The 20,390-nt window shown below is 33.5% G+C and overlaps 2 protein-coding genes across 2 annotated transcripts; both read right to left on the bottom strand.

Moving 5' to 3' along the window:
* Positions 1 to 1,401: 1,401 nt before the first annotated feature.
* Elav (protein) lies at positions 1,402 to 2,883 on the bottom strand. The gene has a single exon (NM_001098367.2). The coding sequence runs from the start codon at positions 2,869 to 2,871 to the stop codon at positions 1,966 to 1,968; it is 906 nt and encodes a 301-aa protein (NP_001091837.2). The 5' UTR covers positions 2,872 to 2,883; the 3' UTR covers positions 1,402 to 1,965.
* Positions 2,884 to 7,005: 4,122 nt separating this feature from the next.
* Positions 7,006 to 20,257, bottom strand: LOC101747132 (proton-coupled amino acid transporter 2). Its single transcript, XM_004929459.4, has 6 exons — positions 19,537 to 20,257; positions 17,529 to 17,706; positions 12,647 to 13,004; positions 11,870 to 12,045; positions 10,420 to 10,592; positions 7,006 to 8,726 (listed from the first exon to the last, which is right to left on the bottom strand). Exons 1-6 carry the CDS (start codon positions 19,793 to 19,795, stop codon positions 8,488 to 8,490), a joined length of 1,383 nt encoding a protein of 460 aa, XP_004929516.1. The 5' UTR covers positions 19,796 to 20,257; the 3' UTR covers positions 7,006 to 8,487.
* Between the last annotated feature and the right edge of the window lie 133 nt (positions 20,258 to 20,390).

Here is a 20,390-nt window from a genome sequence, read left to right as displayed (position 1 = left end):
TGTGAACTGCACACGTTTTTCTTCAATGATTCTTTTAAATAGATAGAGGAATTAGACTCACTTTTTATGACTTACAAAGGCAAATCCCTTCGTTGGTCGAATAGTTTCGGACCCTGAATACTAAACCATTACACCTGGGATTAATTCCCAGTCGGAGTTAAAACATATTTTTATTCAAGGGTATATTTTGGTTTTCGGGGTCTTAATATACATACATGTGTCTTTGATCCCAACCACTGTGTCAGCCCGCTGGACTTCTCAGTCGAAAGCATCCTATGAACGTTTTTAAGGTCCCTAGGTTAAGTCAGCGGATGAAAGATTCCCGGATTCATACAGGGGAAGATGGTTTTTCCCAAAATAAAGAAGTAATCTTTTGAAATCTTAGATTAAAAAACAAGAATTTTAGGTTTTTAAATTACCTATAGTATCCTTTTTTGGAAACTTTCTGCCTCTCCATGATAATAATGCTGTTTGCTTTTTACATGCCTTTGAACTACTTCGAGACGAACTCAAACGTTTGCAAAGTTTGTATTTCAGTAAAACCCATTAAGTTTGTTACAGCCTTTTTCTTACCCAGGCTACCCAGATCTGTACCCCGAGTATAAAGGCATTCCTAATTTCACACAAAGGTACCTATAGGATACGTAGAGGTCGATGCACGGTGATAGTGCAAAATTATATATTTAATTATATAAATCATGATTCACGCTCATACAAATGAATGGCACTCTCAATAATCGCACGTGACGTTGCTTGCTACGCTAGTATGCCTATCGACAGGTATCGATTAGTACATCCATTACTTAGTATTTTGAAGTTCACTAAACTATTTATTTATATCAAATTCTTAGCTATGTATTTATTTTCATTCTAATGCTGAATAATCGCGGTGACACGCGCTATCAAGACTTAGTTTAGCGCAGACGTACTACGTTTAGATGTACATAAGTACATGCAAAGTGACGCATTCTTCTAATGAAGGAAATTTGTTAACATAGTGGTGGCAGCATCTTAGATTTTATTAATTCATTTTTGAATACAGCGCCATCTCGTGTCACTGGAATGCACTGCGCATTTAACTGAAAACTTCAAGGCTTCTAAAATAAAGTGCCGGTAAAACTATCACATGATTAATTGAATTATACATCTTCGTTCGTTACAATGAATATTAAACAAAAATAATTACTTTCAAAATTATGATTTTACAAAAACATATTACACATTTGATTTAAACAATTTCAAAATAAAATTACTTTTCCAATTAAAAATTCTTTTTTAAGACCCAGTCAGCAAATAATACACGAGTTTAAATTGACTAATCGTCTATTACAAAACATTACAGAACATAATTTCAGACCATACAACTAAAAAAAAACAATGTGCAGGACAGAATGAAAGTCATTTTAAAATTATGAAAATGAACTTTAATTCAGCAAATTTTATACTAAATGTATAAATATTATATAATCTAGATTTCGTTTTATTGCCTTAATAGCATATCATGTTATAAAAAGTGTACAACTAAAACTAGTAGCTGATTAAACATTTCAATGTGGCTTATTAATTAGTAAGATCTTGTAAAAGCACTTTCATCAAATTTTTTCATAATATGCTTATATAATAGATAAAAATAATGATCAAAGCAAATAGTTCAAAACTGACATTGAACTTCCAAATAACAAACATATCAATACAAATCTTAAAATCCTAGTAAACTTGAAACATTCAACGAGCTAAATGAATAAATTATTACTCATAAACAAACTTAACAATGTTGATAGCTCAAAGTAACACAATATTTAAATAAGAATCCAACTGACTTTACACGCAGTTGCAGTGTGTGGTGTTGTGTCTTAAAAGTATTCAGTGCGTTGTTTGTTTCAGCCAATTAATTTTATCATAATGTTATTACTTTTGTCTATTTTTATTATTACTGTATCGTTTTTAAAGTCTTTCGTGTCAACATTATCTCTTTTGCGTTTTGAAACTTACAGAGAGAGGTTGACCGTGCAATAGATATCCGTTTAATGCTTGTATTGCCATCGCAGCTTGGTCGTAATTTCTCATTGTAACAAAACCATATCCTTTACTTTTATTAGTCTGATGATCCCTAATAATCTTAACTGAAACAATAGCACCATATGGACCGAAAAGTTGCCAAAGAGTTAACTCTTCTACTTCCAAAGCAATATTATAAATATAAATAGACCATGTATTTGGTGAATTATGTTCACCCACAGCACTAATATGATTAATCCATTGATAAGGCCTCACTATGGTATTTTTTGTAAAAGTATTATTATTATTTTTATGCTTATGAGGATTACTTTTATTAGCATACTTAACTGTTAAGGGATGCAGAAACCCTGGTGGTGTTGACCCATTTATATTTTGAATAGCTCGCTCTGCTTCATACTGATGCTCATATAATACAAAAGCTATGCCAGCGGCAATGCGTGAATTAATTATTCTGCCGAATTGTGCAAATAATCCATGTAAACCTTGCAAGGTCAATTCATTAGGTAGGTTACAAATGTAGAGATTCCAGTCGGCTTCAGGTTTTGTTGGTGGCTTAAGTTCTGGATTAAGTAATGCGTGTGACACTTTGAGAGTCTTATTCTGCATCAGTAGACCGTTGAACGCTTTACGAGCTTTAACTGCATCGTCCGGACGTGTGTACTCGACGAATCCATAGCCTCGATTTGCTATCAACTTACAACTCTCCAATTTGCCCATTGTTGAAAATAAAGAAAACATCATATCCTGGGTCATGACTTCAGGAATGTAATTGACAATGAGTTTGGTAGGCGATTCTTCAGGTCCATATTCATTATTTCCTTGACAATTACCGTCCTGACACGATTCCGACATTTTTTAATTGTTGACGGTGAATGACATTTCACCATTATGTCAGATTTTTTTTCGTTCAAAAACTGGGTTCAACCCAACCCTACCTTTCTGCTCATCTTTTCTAAAAACTATTATAAATTATTTACAAAACTTACATTTATATTTTTAATCCTGAAACTTATTTTATTGTTAATATTTAAAATCCTCAAGGACATTTGTATAGTTATCAAAAAACTTTTTTATTTGGCTGAGGTTGTTTGACTGTACACCATAGCCTACCAAATCATTTAAATTTTTAGACTAAAATTAAATTACAGTCTTAAAGTACCGTAAAATGGGGCGATTAGGGACAAATTCCAACTTTATAAGCAATTTTAAGGTAGTTGTTGATGTATATAATGCTATATCAGGATCAAAATGATTGAGTCTTGGGGGTATCTTTGTTGTCTAATTTAAAATTATGCAACTAGCATTCCAGTTTAAGCAAAAAATGCAAAAATAGGTGTAATCCCTATTTACCCGAAAATTGCGGTTAATTGGGACGAAATGAGAAATTTGCTAGGGTTGGCACTACTTTTATTTTTATATATAGTTTTAATTTATTTATTTATTTAGTTGCACGAACAAAGTGATCATCAATAAAAAAAATTGAAAAACTGACAAAAGTACATGGCAGACATCAGCTCAATTATAGGTGGAATCGACAGTGCTGATATTTCTATCTGGGTTAAGAGATTAGGTGTGTCGGTTATTCCATGGATTAATCAGATGAATGCCCCCACTCTGAACAAATATTAAATATTTTATTATGTATTACTTAGACATTTTTGTCCACCTTGAGATTTCATTGATCTTGTTACATGTCTCTGCAAAATCGACTTACTTATATTAAATTGCTTATCTATTTCAACTAAAGACTTATTCCCAATTTCGCTTCGAATAAACCAGATTTTTACCAACAAATTTAAAAAATATTGTTGTAACTACATAGACAACCCTACAAACCTGTACCTATTTATACTTAGGTCGTTTCCATTTCACGTATTCTCATCCCAATTGACCCCTTTTTCGTTGTTATTTGTACCTAAGACGTCCCCAATATCCCCAAAAACAACAGATTTTTACATGTATTTTTATTTAATTAAATACATTAAAACCAATAACAACTGAGACTTACCTTTAATATATGTGCTGGTTCAAACACTAAATAACGTTTATAAATCATAGTCGTCTTCTATTATTATCAAATAAATAAAAGAGAGTAAAGTTTCTAACACTAAAATAATTACCACCATAGGAAGTTAATTTGAAACGCGATTTTTTATAAGTTAGCAGCTATTATCATGCATATTCAGAGTTGTTTTGTGAATTTTCAACATTCTACTATTAAACTACAAAAAATGAAAGATTTTGCAACGAATATAAAACTTATATTGAGCGTCGAAAGATTTTCCCGGTTTTTTCCCGATTCGCCTCTCAATCCCTAATCGCCCCATTTTACCGGTATATTTTTATGAATGAAAAAACGTTAGTTGTTATGTAGTTTAATGAGCAAATTGAACAACGTTAGTTAATATATGGTTAGCTATAGATTTGAATACATTATAATATTTTGTACCTATTTTAAATTATAATTAGTCTGTAATAGATAGGTGCACGTGATGGCTGATACTCCGCTCATCGTTCTCGTCGAACCCGTCGCTTGCGACGAAGGGCTCGGCAAGTAGATTAACCCACAGACAGCCCACTGTGGGTCGCGTTTCCGATCCGGTGGTAGATTCTGCAAAGCACGGCTCTTGCTAGGGTTCATGTTAGCAACGTCGTTAGGTTTGAGCCCCGTGAGCTCACCTACTAATTCGGCGAATCTAGATTAACCCCTCGAGGTGACTAGAATAGGTAGGAAAAAAAAGGCTGGTACTACTATTGTCTCTATTTTTTTCACAATAAAATAAACTACATATTATTAGTTTAATAAACGCTTACCACCTGAGAAAATGTGAAGCACAAAAAAACCTGGTTGTGGCTTCTCATACTTTTCCAATAAGTCTGCAAGTCGCAGCATTAATAGTATTTTTCTTAAACCGCATCGAAATTTTTGTAGGTTCTTTTGAAGGAATGAACTATGTTTAAATTTTCCGAGATAGAAATGCTGATATGATGTATAAACTATCAGTCAGTCAGTTTACTAGTGGTAGGACCTCTTGTGAGTTCGCGAGGGTAAGTACCACCACCCTGCCTATTTCTGCCGTGAAGCAGTAATACGTTTCGCTTTGAAGGGTGGGGCAGCCGTTGTAACTATACTGAGACCTTAGAACTTATATCTCCAGGTGGGTGGCGCATTTACGTCGTAGATGTTTATGGGCTCCAGTAACCACTTAACACAAGGTGGGCTGTGAGCTCGGCCGCCTATCTAAGCAATAAAAAAAATCGATTTGTAGACCTGTTGATACAAGAAATAACGAACTATCAAAAACACCGTCTAATTTTTTATAAACAGATTTAGGTATCCGACGATGCATGGGTCAGATTGTTATTTAACTGATTATGTCGTTACAAACTTAACACCAATATAATATAAAAAATAAGGATTCTGTTAAAATTAACACTGATAAAAACCAGCATAAAATACCCAATCTAGGTTATAAAACATCTTTTTGCGATATTTCCCCCAAATCTTCTTCAAAGATACAAACTTTTAAATTTAGAATATTCGTATAGTTTCATTCGATTAACATTTTCGTTGGTTTTCACAAGTTTTTATTTATTTATTCCTAGGATGTGTGGACGAGCTCACGGTCGAACCTGCTGTTAATTGGTCACCGGAGTCCATAGACATCAACAACGTAAATGTCGCTACCCACATTGAGACATGAGTTCTAAATCTCAGTTGTTCAGTAGAACGACTGTCCCACTCTTCAACCCGAAATGCATTACTGCTTCACGGCAGAAATAGGCAGGATAGTGGTACCTACCCGTCCGGCCTCACAAGACATCCCATCAAGGGTAATTACGCAAATTATAATTTTGGCGGGTTTGATTTTTATAATTATTATTATTTTATATTAATAACATTAAATGTTATTTTTTCACCGTGGAAGTTATTTGTTAAATACGTACTGCATCAGAAAAATTGGTACTTGCTTTCGGGTTTCGAACATCGGCACAGTCTCATCGTGAAATACGAATGCACCGAGCGTCGTATCCCGCAGGCCACGACTACTCCAAGTAGGTAGTGAACATAATCAAAACTATAGTTACGGGTATATAGTTTATTCTTATTTTATTGTAATACCACAGACGTGCGTCTAATAGCCGACTATAGGTCAACACACCCAAACTCAGATAATTATCCCCGTTACTACCTTTATCTCTCATAGGTCCGGAAGGCAGCCTTTAATTGGTTAAATTCTCTTTTCACTGATTAATAAATACAGGGAACCTTGCACTTTTAGGTATTATTTTTATATTTTCACACAATTCATTTTTTATTTTCTCTACCTATTCACTAGTAGCTTGAGAGGTTATTCCGGTTACGCTCGAACGGGAAGCGGAGCTCACGTGATTTGCTAAAACAGCTCTAGTTCTAGCTTCCCAGACACAATCCATTGTTTTTGTTTTTTATTGCCCTTGTAGGCAGACGAGCGCACGGCCAACCTGATGGTGAGTGGTTACCGTCGCCCATGGACTTCAGCAATGCCAGGGGCAGAGCGAAGCCGCTGCCTACTGCTAATATTTTAAATATATATATTGATATAAAAGCATGTGTATGACATGACATGCATGACTGCATGTTTTTCATTTCAGTAATTCAACAAGAATAACTATGATATATCAAAATTATGTTTTAAACTACTATCATGTACACGTTAATCACTAGATGGCTCCCAGATTTGGGATCAATAACGGAATTGTTTTTTTTTTATTGCATAGATGGCTGGATGAGCTCATAGTCCACCTGGTGTTAAGTGGTTACTGGAGCCCATAGACATCTACAACGTAAATGCGCCACCCACATTGAGATATAAGTTCTAAGGTCTCAGTATACTTACATTATAATTTGATAATTCAATACTAGTGGACAACGTACCTAATGCAATATTTGCGAGAATGTCAAATATTTGATCGAATTTACTAGGAGCATAAAATAAAACAGCATTAATTTTTTAGTGCGTATATTTTTAAAACAAAAGCACAATTGCATTTTCTTTTCACGAGCTTATTATGAAATGACTAAATCGAATTGGTTAACACACATAATTTTGTCTTAATAATATAATATTATTAGCTCATGCCGTCCAATGAACAAACGACAGAATATACATATAATCGTTCTAACTAAAATAAGATATATGTAAGCTTTGATATACAATTATGTAAGCTTAAAATAATTTCAACAGTAACAGGAACGAATTTAGATTTATAAATGCAATTTTAGATTATATCTAAAGAAAACAATATGTTCTCTGAATACTATAACAGTCAGTGTCTAATCTCAACTCGTCAAATATCTTTTTTATATGCGAAAATAAATCCGTCGTTTTATCTTTCACATTTAAAATATTTTTAAAATGTCATATTACTTAGATCTTATTACATATTCAATTTAAATTACTTTATTGTAATTAGAATAAATATTCGGCAAATTTTGTTAAGACAGTCATACTATGATGACATTTAATAAGAAATTCTATATTTAAATACACATAAATAGCAGGCTAATACATAATCTAGCTATAATATTATATCATGACCCATACAATAAAAATGGTTCATACATTATTCTAAATCTTACATTGTACCTCCACAAACGTGGGATTCGGATGTGAAAATGTTATGATTGTGCATTGTAGTTGCAGTCATCGACGTAAGATTTTTCTTACAGTCATAATATTGGACAAAAAACGGTGCGTTATGTGTTTTAGTGTCAAAAATTATTATGCAATCCTATGATATTATGACATTTTATGCAGTTGTTACAAAAGAAATTCAACCAAATTTTCATTTGCCGAGTGTTTAGTTAGAGCCATTAATAATAACCAAATTATTACGAGATCGTCAATTAGACAGAGAATATAAATACAAATGTAGAAACAGCTTCACAATGTGGTTATAATGAACAATTAACGAAGACGTTAGTTAAATAATATGAACTAATAAAATTAATAACAGTAAACCATTAATGTTTTACATTTTATGTAATTATCACATAGTCACGTACTAACAGTAATAAAATAAAATATAAACTTTAATAAAATTAGAATAGTATTATAAAAAATAATAAAAGTAAAACATTTACATTCGCAAAGTATATCACATTATGTTACATAATGTTATTAAACATTTTAAACAGCCAGGTACTAGTTTTTTTTTTTTATCATAATCTTTTTCTATTAATCATATTAAAATCTAAGTCAAAATAATATTATTTAATCTAGTAATAATACATCATAATATTATATATTACTTTATATTTTTTCTTATCATATTCAGAATATTTAATGTTTCATAATAATAATAGCCACAAAAGCAGAACGCTACAAAATTTTATTGTCATGATTATATTCATAATAAATCTTTGGTAGTTAGTTATTCATGTCATTATTCGATTATATAGAATTGTAATAAAATTTAAATAATTTAAGATTTTATTAATATATTCTCTATACTAGTATAAGTACCGAACAGGAAACCTGTTACACCGAAAACAATAATGACGATATCTTTCCAAAATTTCCAATCGTTTTTCCCGAGCTGATCCGGCCAAAACGTCATGATCTCGATCAGTGGTGGAAATATGAGTGCGAGCGCAGAGCTACTGAACGCGCCAACCAATGAAATTATTCCACTCAAGTTCGGAATCATCGCTGCAGCCAAAACTGTGATAAATAGGTTAATGCTAGTACTGTTTGTGTGACAACGACGATTAATATTATACGATAAGCTCAGAACCTGACACCGATTTGTTATACACACTGAAAACGTGTGATTGTACTGTAATTATACTATTTTTTACTAATATGCATGCACTAGCTGTTTTCCGTTTTGTGTTTGTCCGCACGGGTAGGTACCACCACCCTGCCTATTTCTGCCGTGTAGCAGTAATGCGTTTCGGTTTGAAAGGTGGGGCAGCCGTTGTAACTATATTGAGACCTTAGAACTCGTATCTCAAGGTGGGTGGCGCATTTACGTTGTAGATGTCTATGGGCTCCATTAACCTCTTAACACCAGGTGGGGTGTGAGATCGTCCACCCTTCTAAGCAATAAATAAAAAAAAAGATCGGGGGCATAAACTGGTCCGTAGCAATTCAACTTGAATGTTATTATCTATACTCCTCAAAGTTGTGGAAAAGTTTGCCTCGATTGAAATACAATGTTAGTATTATTTCAACAACAAACTTGAACAATGTTTGGGGAGATTACGTTCCACTAATAAATAGATAAGGCACAGGTCAGACGAGGGTACGCTCTCTACACGTAGCGTAATTATCACCAAATATTTTGTCTAGTATAATAATTTATCTGGCGTGTGAACGAGATTGTGTTGTTTTGTCAACGGAAGGTCTGTAATATAGGCCTCTGATATCATCAATTACAACAAAAATTCTCCGATTTTATATGCTGGCCAATGAATTGACATTCAAGTGTGTGTCTCTCTTTTTTTAAACGTGAATAACTAAAAAAATATTATATTACTGTAAAGAAGTAGTACTATAAAAGTAAATAAATTGGAAACGTTCTATTTGCCAATTACATGATACGTGATGAGGTACGTGAGCTTGGTCTGTTCGAACTGCTACCGTTATCGTCAACCTGTTTTCTAACCTATTGTTCTCTCATTACGAAATGTCGCTTTGGAACAAATATTAATGCAATCCTGGCCTTACAAAACGAATTGCGTGTTCGCTTCGACTTAAGAACAGATATGGTAAAATGGATTGAAATGGATGTTATGGATATTAATGTTAAAACCTAGCAAATATTTGTCGGACTACAATTGAAGCTATTCAAAGATATTGTCAATTTTTTTTTTAATTCTTACATATTCGTATATTTTTTTAAATTGGCACGCGATACATCCACCTCTTCGCTATTTAGATCTAGTCTATTAAATTTTATCTATGGTCTTTGAGTACCAGCCCATAAAAACAATAGTTATTGTGTTCCATTTTTTGGTATTTGACTATTAACTCGAGAGACTAGACAATGGAGGAAATATATTATTACGCGGCTTCTTGGTTAGAATCTTTATGATCCATTAATGTTACACATAAATTCTTCACACAAGGTATCACAGTGACAATAAAGGACATATGATTTGAAACTTCAAATTAATAATAATAAAATGGTAATTCTCAACTCTAATATTTCGAGTCTAATTCGCGCGTTTGCCTTTACCCAACATTTATTTTTATATAAAATCTATTTAGTGTTTTTGGATTGGTATATTTAAAAACATTTCGAAATTAGATAACAAAGAAGGTTTAACTTGCACGTATCACAAAGTTTTAACTCTGCTGTTAAATAATTCGTTTTTTTTTTAATTGTAGCGTGTTAAAACTGTATACTTACACGTTATTGAAATTAGGGCGATACGGGTCATCGCCTCGCCGTGCTTTAAAGCATTTTCCGATGAAAGCTTAGATTTCACGTAGGGCCAAACAATGTTCATTGGCACGTAAAATTGAAGGCCGTAAGACAAAAATATAGCAGCTGCCATCACAAAACGAACGCTTTGGGCCAATCTGAAAATGTAGTTATTATGACGATAAGTTTCGCGTGTTTTATCCTTAATATTTTCTAATTATGTTAAAATGTACTGTGTTTGTCAGTAACGCTAAGTATTTTAAGGTACTGATTCTGAATTTTAGATCAGACCTGAAATAAGTCCTCTTTCTTAATGTAATATATTTGAGTTTTGATAAACATTACCGTAAGCCTAAAGCAGTTTGAATTTTATTTATTACTTGTTTTTTACTTGTATTCTTTTCTTTGCAGTTTTTTTCCATACCTAATCTGTAGGTGAGTTCACGGGCTCAACCTGAGAGAGAGGCTAATACCTTCCCTGGCAATGGCAATATTTCGCTGAATCTACTACCGGATCGGAATCGCGGTTCCCTGAGAAGATCCGACGAGAAACTTGTTGTTCTTATCCTATTACATACTACGTCACTGATAACCACATCTAAATTGGTTCAGTCATTCAGTAATTAGCGTTCACAAACAATATTACCTAGTATTATATAATATAAATATTATTATTGAGAGGACGCAGCTACGTCTCTCATCTGAAATATTAATGCCATCGTGTGCTCCACGTGGCCTAATTATGCTCAATCTAACAGAAAAAACTCTTCGCAAATTACTTTCATGACCAGAAAAGTCGTCCTGGTCCTGGCATTGGTATCGAGCGATGCACCGGTGTTCGAATCCCGCTGGTAAGTACTAAAAAATTCTAATGATATACGTACTTAAAAATGTTCACGATTGACTTTACGGTGAAGGAATAACATCGTGTAGTAAAAATTAAACCGGCAAAATTATAATTTGCGTAATTACTGGTGGTAGGACCTCTTGTGAGTCCGCACGGGTAGGTACCACCAATCTACCTATTTCTGCCGTGAAGCAGTAATGCGTTTCGGTTTGAAGGGTTGTAAATATACTGAGACCTTAGCACTCATATCTCAAGGTGGGTGGCGGCATTTACGTTGCAGATGTCTATGGACAACGGTAACTACTTAAACCAGGTGAGTCGTGAGCTAGTTCACTCACTTATGCAATAAAGAAAAGGTATATAAAATTTGAAACTCGTAAAAAATAATCACTCCAAATTTATTTAAGATTCTTTTCAGTTTGAAGTATGTACAAATATTGCTACTATTTCACCCTTGAAGCCGAAATACATAAATACATTTTCTTGCTGAAAATTAGCTGAATGTTTATAGTCCGTGTGCTTCTGATCACAAAATGCCCTATGAGTAAAACGCGCATTTAAACTATAAAACACAAAAGTTATACTCACAAAGTATTCGGTAAATTCAGAGTTATGCTACCTTGGACGCTGTCTCCGTATTTTAAATAACCAAAGAATCCAACTGCGGTGTACAGAGCTGCCACTATGACCATACCCGTGTTCAGAACGCCGTTCCATCCACCAAAGTCTTCAGGAGTTTTCATGTTATTTTCCAGAGGTAATACCTGTGAAAAACCTTAACTTTAATGGATGGTGGATGTAAATATTACGATTATTAAGCTTGAAATGTTCCTTAAACAAACTGTTTACGGCTATGACACATACGATTTCATTATTAAATTTTCCGATCAGGAATTCGGCGGTGGTCCAAAGATATTGAATAAAATTTTGTCCTTAGCACATCCGTTCGTATTTTCGGTATATTCGAATTAAAATGTTTCATTAAGACTAAACCGTAAACTAAAAGTAGTTGTAATTATATCTATAAAGTATACGCTTCGTGAAGACAAAATAAAATATCAAAATCTTTAAATTCGTAAATCCTGATACGGAAACCTAATCAGGAAATACGGTGTGCGTGACCAGTCCACATCTTATTTCATGAATTCCAATTAAATTAATCACGAAAACTCTAGTTTTTCAAAACGCCAAATGATTAAAATAAGCACGATATTAAACTATTATTATTCATTCCTATAACTAGTGAATCCTAATAAAAACTAACTACAATACGTAGCAATCAAACATGGTGGAAGCGTAGTGCATGTTACAGTTCAAAGGAATCATAATATAGTAATTAGCTTATCGAGGTCGATGGAAACTTACCACTCCAATTCCTTCGAACGCATATATTGCTGTACCGAAATACAATGGTAACTGGTGCCATGTGGCTATCGGGTTCACTTCTTTAGAGTGCGGCAAATCTTGAAGAATATAGTAGAACGTGATAGCTAGGCCCCAAGCTGTCATTATGGATGCCACCAGAGACACTGGTGTTAAATATTTTAAATTTTTTACCATAGCTAATGCGACGATTAGCGGAAATAACAGAGTCAGGTACAAATGTACGCTTAGATTTATACGAAATAAATGCATTGTATCTTGAAGGTTAGTAGCGACAAATAAAAAATACACACAGCAAAATCCCAGTTGCGTTATAACGAGAAATATATTGACTAATGCCCTGAAACAACCAATAATTAATGCGTTAATTAAACGTTATTTAAAATGATATAATTTCGACAGCATTTAAGTTGCAAACATCAAATTCGTGCAACATGCAACAGAGTTGTGCTATATCAATAGAACAAAATGTGAGTTGATCATAATTTGGTGCATCACTGCCTAAAATATGCTTATGATTGATATTTATATAAATGTTCAGACAAGCTTATGGCGTAGACCACCGGCCGGGGAACCGGGGTAAATTAAATTTCCCTCAAAATTTCATTTTACCCCAAATTAAACTTGAAAAAAACTTGAAACTTGTAAAAATGAACCTTATGTGAGTAAAAAGTATATATTGAAGTGAAACTTCTTTAGAATCGTTGTGATTTCAAACTCGAAAAAAATCATTTATTACCGTTATGTATTACTAGGTATTACATTGATAAATTGAATAAATGATGTTTAAATAAAAAATTTAGTTATTGTTTTCTTTTCAAAATTATCATGGGGGCTATAATGTGAAAGATGCTAAAAAGCGATTTTATTATTTTTTTTGTTCTTCGCCATAGAGTAATATCAACTACACAAAAATATTTTGGGGTAATAATTAAAAAAGTTCCCCGACCGCTGGCCTAGACAGATACAGATCACTCACTGCCGTCTGGTGTAGTGGTAAGTGACATGGTCACTACACAAGGGGGTCGCGGGTTCGAATCCCGCCAAGGGAAGATATTTGTATGATAAATATAAATGTCTTTCCAGGGTTATGGGTGTATATTAAATATATGTAAGTGTATAATAAAAATATTATATTTATTTCCGGTATCTGGTACTTGTAACACAAGTTCTTTACGAACTTAGCACGGGACCAGTTAACGTGGCGTGATTGTTAGTAAAATATATTTGTATTTGTATTATCTTAATAATACTTAATAATAAACAAGCGCATAAAATGAAACTGCCACTGTTCCAAACTCACTGGTACCAGCGTCCTCCCTATGTCTGTCATGAAGGAATCATGTGTACCGCTCTTTAGGGCGGGATCACCGTTATGTTAATGCAAATTGACACTTCCACCACGTGTTTTAAGTAGGAGGTAGCATCGGAGTTTTAATATTTATAGGATCAGGTAGTAGACTCATGTAATAAAAAAATATGTTTCTTCAAAATATCCAAAACAAAAGATAAAAAGCATTGCAGCAAAATTGATATGGATGTGGTTATGATCGTCGTATTTCATTAATTGGGCAAACTCGAGTTGAATTAGAGGAGTTAAATTATTTACCTAGACTTGTGTTCAAGTAAAAGACCTTCACGCCATTAAGATAATAATAATGTGTTACCTATAGCTAAGTAATGAAATAATTTTAATAGCCTTATTATAATATGTTTGTGTTTGTTTTTTTTTTATTGCTTAGATGGGAGACGAGCTCACAGCCCACCTGGTGTTAAGTAGTTACTGGAGCCCATAGGCATCTACAACGTAAATGCGCCACCCACCTTGAGATATAAGTTCTAAGGTCTCAAGTATAGTTACAACGGCTGCCCCACCCTTCAAACCGAAACGCATCATTGCTTAACGGCAGAAATAGGCAGGGTGGTGGTACCTACCCGTGCGGACTCACAAGAAGTCCTACCACCAGTAATTACGCAAATTATAGTTTTGCGGTTTGATTTTTATTACACGATGTTATTCCTTCACCGTGGAAGTCAATCGTGAACATTTGTTGAGTACGTATTTCATTAGAAAAATTGGTACCCGCCTTTTTTTTCCTACCTAAGCTGGTAGCCTTGAGAGGCTATTCCAGCGTAACCATAACTAGTAGGTGAGCTCACGGGGCTCAAACCTGACGACAATGCTAACACGAACCCTAGCAAGAGCCGTGCTTCGCAGAATCTACCACCGGATCGGAAACGCGACCCACTGAGAAGATCCGGCGAGAAACTCAGTGGGCTGTGTCTGAGGGTTAATTTACTCGTCGAGCCCTTCGTCGCAAGCGACAGGTTCGACGAGAACGGTGACCGGTGCTTGAGGTACCTAAAAGCACCGTTAGTGGATCGGGAGGATCCGAGATGACGTGTTTTGGGCGACGTCGACTGCTTTCCATTCTTTCCACAGGATCGGGAATGACCCGCCTGGGATTCGAAGACCAGTACATCGTTCCACAAGAATGCACCAGACATCATAACCTTTAGGTCACGACTACGTCAATAGTAGAATTATTATTATTATAATAGAATATAATGCATAATAAAATATGTATTATAATAGAATTCTTTTGCTGATTTATTCTAGAAAAAACGATTTAAGCATGAATCCTAGTATTATAAAATGTTTTCTGTTTCTATTTGAACAGCACAATTGAAACAAATAATATGTACGACAAATATAAATGTCATTAAAAATAAATTACTTAAAAAGTGGAAAATTTTGTTCTTTATAAATAAGCAAATGATCAATTGATTTATCAAATAAAAATGTTTACATTTGCTTACTAGTTCAACATTACGATAGTTTTAGGTTCCATCGTTATATAAATTTATTTTATTTAAAATGTACGGTTGTTTAATGACTATTTAAGTCGTTTATTAACCATAATAACTAATTTCTGTGCATACTAGTTCAATCTTATGAAAATATTTATCACAAGGCAATTATTTTGTATAGCTAAACGACAGTAACGGAAATATCAAATTACAGATTATCGATGTAAAACAATTTTGTTGGATTTTTCTGGAAATACATAATATGTTCGAATCAAACAAAACACAATAATGATGATGAGATAAAAAATGCTTTGAGTACACAAGTGACTTTGGCATAAAACATTTGAAACAATAACCAATGTATTGTGTATTGTAAAGAACAATACTAATTGCAATTAACTGCAAACTGTTTCTATTGACTTTTACTTTTACAATGTCAATTAAACGATAGTCGCAGACGACCCATTTTATGATCGCTGTTGTTAGGGCCATTAATTCTATGAGTACTGCTTTTATCACGCTTTCCCCACACCCTTTTCTTTTCATATTTTTCTTTTTTTTTTCTTTTTTCCTACCTATGCTGATAGGCTTGAGAAGCTAATTCAGCTTCGCCCTAACGTGTGTAGGTGAGCTCACAGGGCTCAAACCAGAGTGTTGCTAACACTGACCCTAGCAAGAGCAGTGCTTCGCAGAATCTACCACCGGATCGGAAAGGCGACCCACTGAGAAGATCCGGCGATAAACTCAGTGGGCTGTGTCTATGGGTTAATTCGCTCGTCGGGCCTTTCATCGCAAGCGACGGGTTCGAAGAGGACGGTGACCGGTGCTTGTGGTGCCTAAAAGCACCGTTAATGGATCAGGAGGATCCGTAATGACGTGCGTTAATGGATCAGGAGGATCCGTAATGAGGTGCATTTTTCATACAACTTAAGAGACGACCCTGCTTGTATTGAGCGGTTATTGAAATTCGTACACACCAAATTAATGATGCCCATTTTAATGTTGGGTAATTATCAAGAATTTCGGTAAAAAACTATTTTCAATTTAAAAAATGCCCAACTACTTACACTGCTATTAAAACTTTCATGACAATTAATTGTTACATTTTATTACAGATACTTTCGAAGATAACATTAATCCTCATTCATAAAATGATTTGCGCGTCATTAATGAGATCACGGAGTTAGAACGTTATTCAATTACTTTACAAAATACAGACATGATATGTTTTCACACTGAGTGCCACAATTTCTACAATTCAACAGATTTTACTAAACGATATCTAATTTTATTGTAGAGAAGTTATCTGAAAAACCAGCCTGCTCAATACAATGTAGGTTAAAAGCTAAAGAAAGTAGATCGCTGACGTCATATTTCATTACTATTCCCGTTGTGCCAAGTAATATTAAAACAGCATGTACAATCGATTTGCAGTGACATCACTGGTGGTATTATGTATAGTCCGTGGCAATTTTGAGCCGACCAAGAATATTTTTCTTTTTTTAATTGATTAATTTATTGAATTTCGTTATGTATTGGAATTTTGACATTTCTTAAAATAGAAAATACGAAATGAGTTTATTTAAATGAATCAACGCGTATCATAATTATTAAGAATAAAATATGACTAAATTATTTGAGAATAAAGCAGAAATTGTTGCGTGTCTAGCTGAAAATTATTATCGAGTCTTGCAATCTCTGACTTTAATGACGGAAGATAATATTTCGCGAACCCGAAACTTTAGGTAGCTGATGGGTTTCCTTCCGCTTTATATGAAACTGTTTGACCAAGCAAATTTCTAATTGTGTTAGATTTGCGTGCACTATAAAAAACAAGAGAGGAATATAATTTTTCCGCAAAGAGAAAAATTAACATTGTCTAACCATGTACGTTCGCAAAAAAAAAGGGATAAATTACTATAAATGAGAAGAACCTTTACTTTACTAATTTATGATGTCTTAACATTTAGGTCTCACCATGAAGATTTAAATTTGAAAATAATTTGAAAAATGAATTATTTTATAATAACTTTACTACGTTTATTATGCTTACCTCATTTTCTTTGCATATGGTCGAAATACAATCGGTCCTGACAAAAACGAGTCCTCAATAACTTCGGAGAAGCTCAAAGCTGGTTTTTCACTTCTTATGCATAGTTCATGAGAACACTGTACTAATATGTGCATGCAATGAGTGCACATAGCACCCATAATCAATGTGCAAAATACACCTGAAATATTTTTTTTAAATTAAACACTACTAGATTTAAATTACCTACAGATCCCACATAAATTTATCTGTACTCGAGTTGGATCTGCGATTCATGACTGGACTGGCAATATTTATTCATTGAAGAATGAATCACTGTTAGCTTTTGACATTTTTCTTTGCTTTCTCTTTTTTTGTATTTGTGTTTATTTAATTTCAGAAGATGGAAGTATTTTTTGTTTAAGTATGGTAAAAAAATAATTGAAGTAATACATTTCAAAATAAAACAAGTAGTAGAAGGTAAAATAATCATTATTAGAATACTTTAAAAAATTATGAAGTTAGGTATTCAACTTTTATCAGACAATTTGAATTGAAATTGTGGAGATCATTAAAGCTGGATAAAGAATTTACTGCTGGTAAGTTTGAGGTGTGCTGTGTAATTAAATTTGACTTTATGAATTGGTGCAGGTGACTCTCTCTTCAAACCTCTATTGTAGAATAGTTCATGCTGGAGCCAGATGGTATGTGGCAGTATTGTTCTCCATAAATTGGTCTGGTGGTTCCAGTTAGTAAGAATTAACACTACTCGGGTTGTAGATGGTGCAGTGACAAATAGGAAATTATGGAATTATTTCAAATAGTTGCTCACAGTATGGTATGTATGGTTTAGGTTACAGAGACAGCCTACATATTTTTCATATTACAAAGTAGTGAATTTACATTTTTTTAAACTTTTCTATATATTTGGGGACATCTGATTGAAAATAAATTAAAGTTATGGCCTTATTAATTGTTTAATAGTGAAAGCAATTTTTGATGTCCAAAACATTAGCTTTATTCAATTATTTGTTGTTTTTTACTTTATTACTCCAATATTATGTTTATTACTGCAATAATTTTATTAATTTGCTTGTGGATAATAACTTTTAGGATTTTAGTAGATATTTCAGACTGTTTTAAATACAAATTTATTTTTGTATATAGTTATTTATATTTATAAAAAAGTATGAGTTATAAAGTATCCAATGGTTATTAACATCAGTACCGTGAAGTACCAAAAATAATCCATTATTACCACTAACAACACAGAAAAGCTTGTTTAAATTTAAAATTAGGCTTCCCAATTATAGCGAAAAATTCCCAATATTTCTTTAGAGCTTACTTTCAATATTTTAGGACTGATGTTGTAATTTCCTATTAATATCAATATTTAAAAGTAAACTTACTTTAACTTAATGTATCAATGACTAGTTGCTGGCCATTTGACATAACTGCATCATTTAATCTATATTTATTTATTTCATAAACAGGCAAACAACTTCATAGAAAGCCAAGGTGGTGATTACTAGAGCCCATTAAAATCACAATTTGAATGGCTACTCTAAGAGATGACACCGAAATCTTAATTGGTTTGTATACTTGGCTTTACTTTTAAAACCAAAAGGTGTAACTTCTTTATAGCAGAAATAGGCAATATGGAATTTTATGTTTAGGTTCATAATACACCCTAATACTAGTAAAACTATTTTGGTCTACTCCCACAAGACTAATGAAAAATTTATTAAGGTTTTAATAATACATTTATTTACTGTTTACTGGTGCTAGGACCTCTTGTGAGTCCGCACAGGTAGGTACCACCACCCTGCCTATTTCTGCCGTGAAGCAGTAATGCGTTTCGGTTTGAAGCGTGGGGTAGCCGTTGTAACTTACTTGAGACCTTAGAACTATATCTCAAGGTGGGTGGCGCATTTACGTTGTGGATGTCTATGGGCCCCAGTAACCACTTAACACCAGGTGGGCTGTGAGCTCGTCACCTATCTAAGCAATAAAAAATCGTAATTTTGCTTACCAAAAATAAGTCCCGCATTTTTGAAGGCGTCAGGCATAGCTAGTATCCCCGTTCCTATATTACCTTTAAGAAGATGAATCATTGTATCAAAGTTTGATGTTGGATATTCTAAACACCTTTCTGATGCAGGGCAATAGTCGCCTTTTGTTTTCTCAGTTGAAGGACCATCATCATTTATCACTGGTTCGGTTGATTGTATTTCAATTACATTTTCTGGACTGTTTGGTCCAGTTAGGAGTGGCTGTTTTTCATCGCTCATAGCTTTCAATTTAATTTTAACGTTTTTGTGAAGTAGACACTTTTCATTAATTTTTTATGTTATTTAATTGAATACGAGTAGTCACACCAATGTTTTATGAAATTAATAAACATAAAATTATTCAAATTATTAGTCTCGAGATTGAGAAAAATATATGTAAATTAACGCTGTATTATTAAGAATCAGATTGGCCTATATTCAATATATTAGTCCAAAAAATATAGGTAATACTCTCCTAAGAGAGCATAATATTAATAAGAGTATTTTTTGTTGGAACTAATCGTAATTTTATTATTATATTTTAAGAGCTATAGTTCATGATTTCAGCTCATTGATTGCACTCATTGCACTGGATCGCACTCTCAGCTTTGCTTTGCCTGACTTGTCCTATGAAAATAATTGCGCTCAGCCCATAGATTATACACTTAGCTCAGCCGCTCAGCGCTCACCAAACACCAAATGTAAGTAATGTTTTTCTTAAAGATTTTGTGGCATGGCAACGGGACCTTTAAGTCTAGTCTTTTTTCTTAGATTCTAATAAATGAAAAATGATATGAAACGAAATGAGCTGAATTAATTTGATACTTTAATCAAC

Source organism: Bombyx mori, chromosome 12 (genome assembly GCF_030269925.1).
Source record: "Bombyx mori chromosome 12, ASM3026992v2".
In the NCBI taxonomy this organism is placed as follows: Eukaryota; Metazoa; Arthropoda; class Insecta; order Lepidoptera; family Bombycidae; genus Bombyx; species Bombyx mori.
The sequence above is the reverse complement of the archived record's forward strand: the minus strand, read 5'-3'. Positions and strand labels throughout refer to the sequence as shown.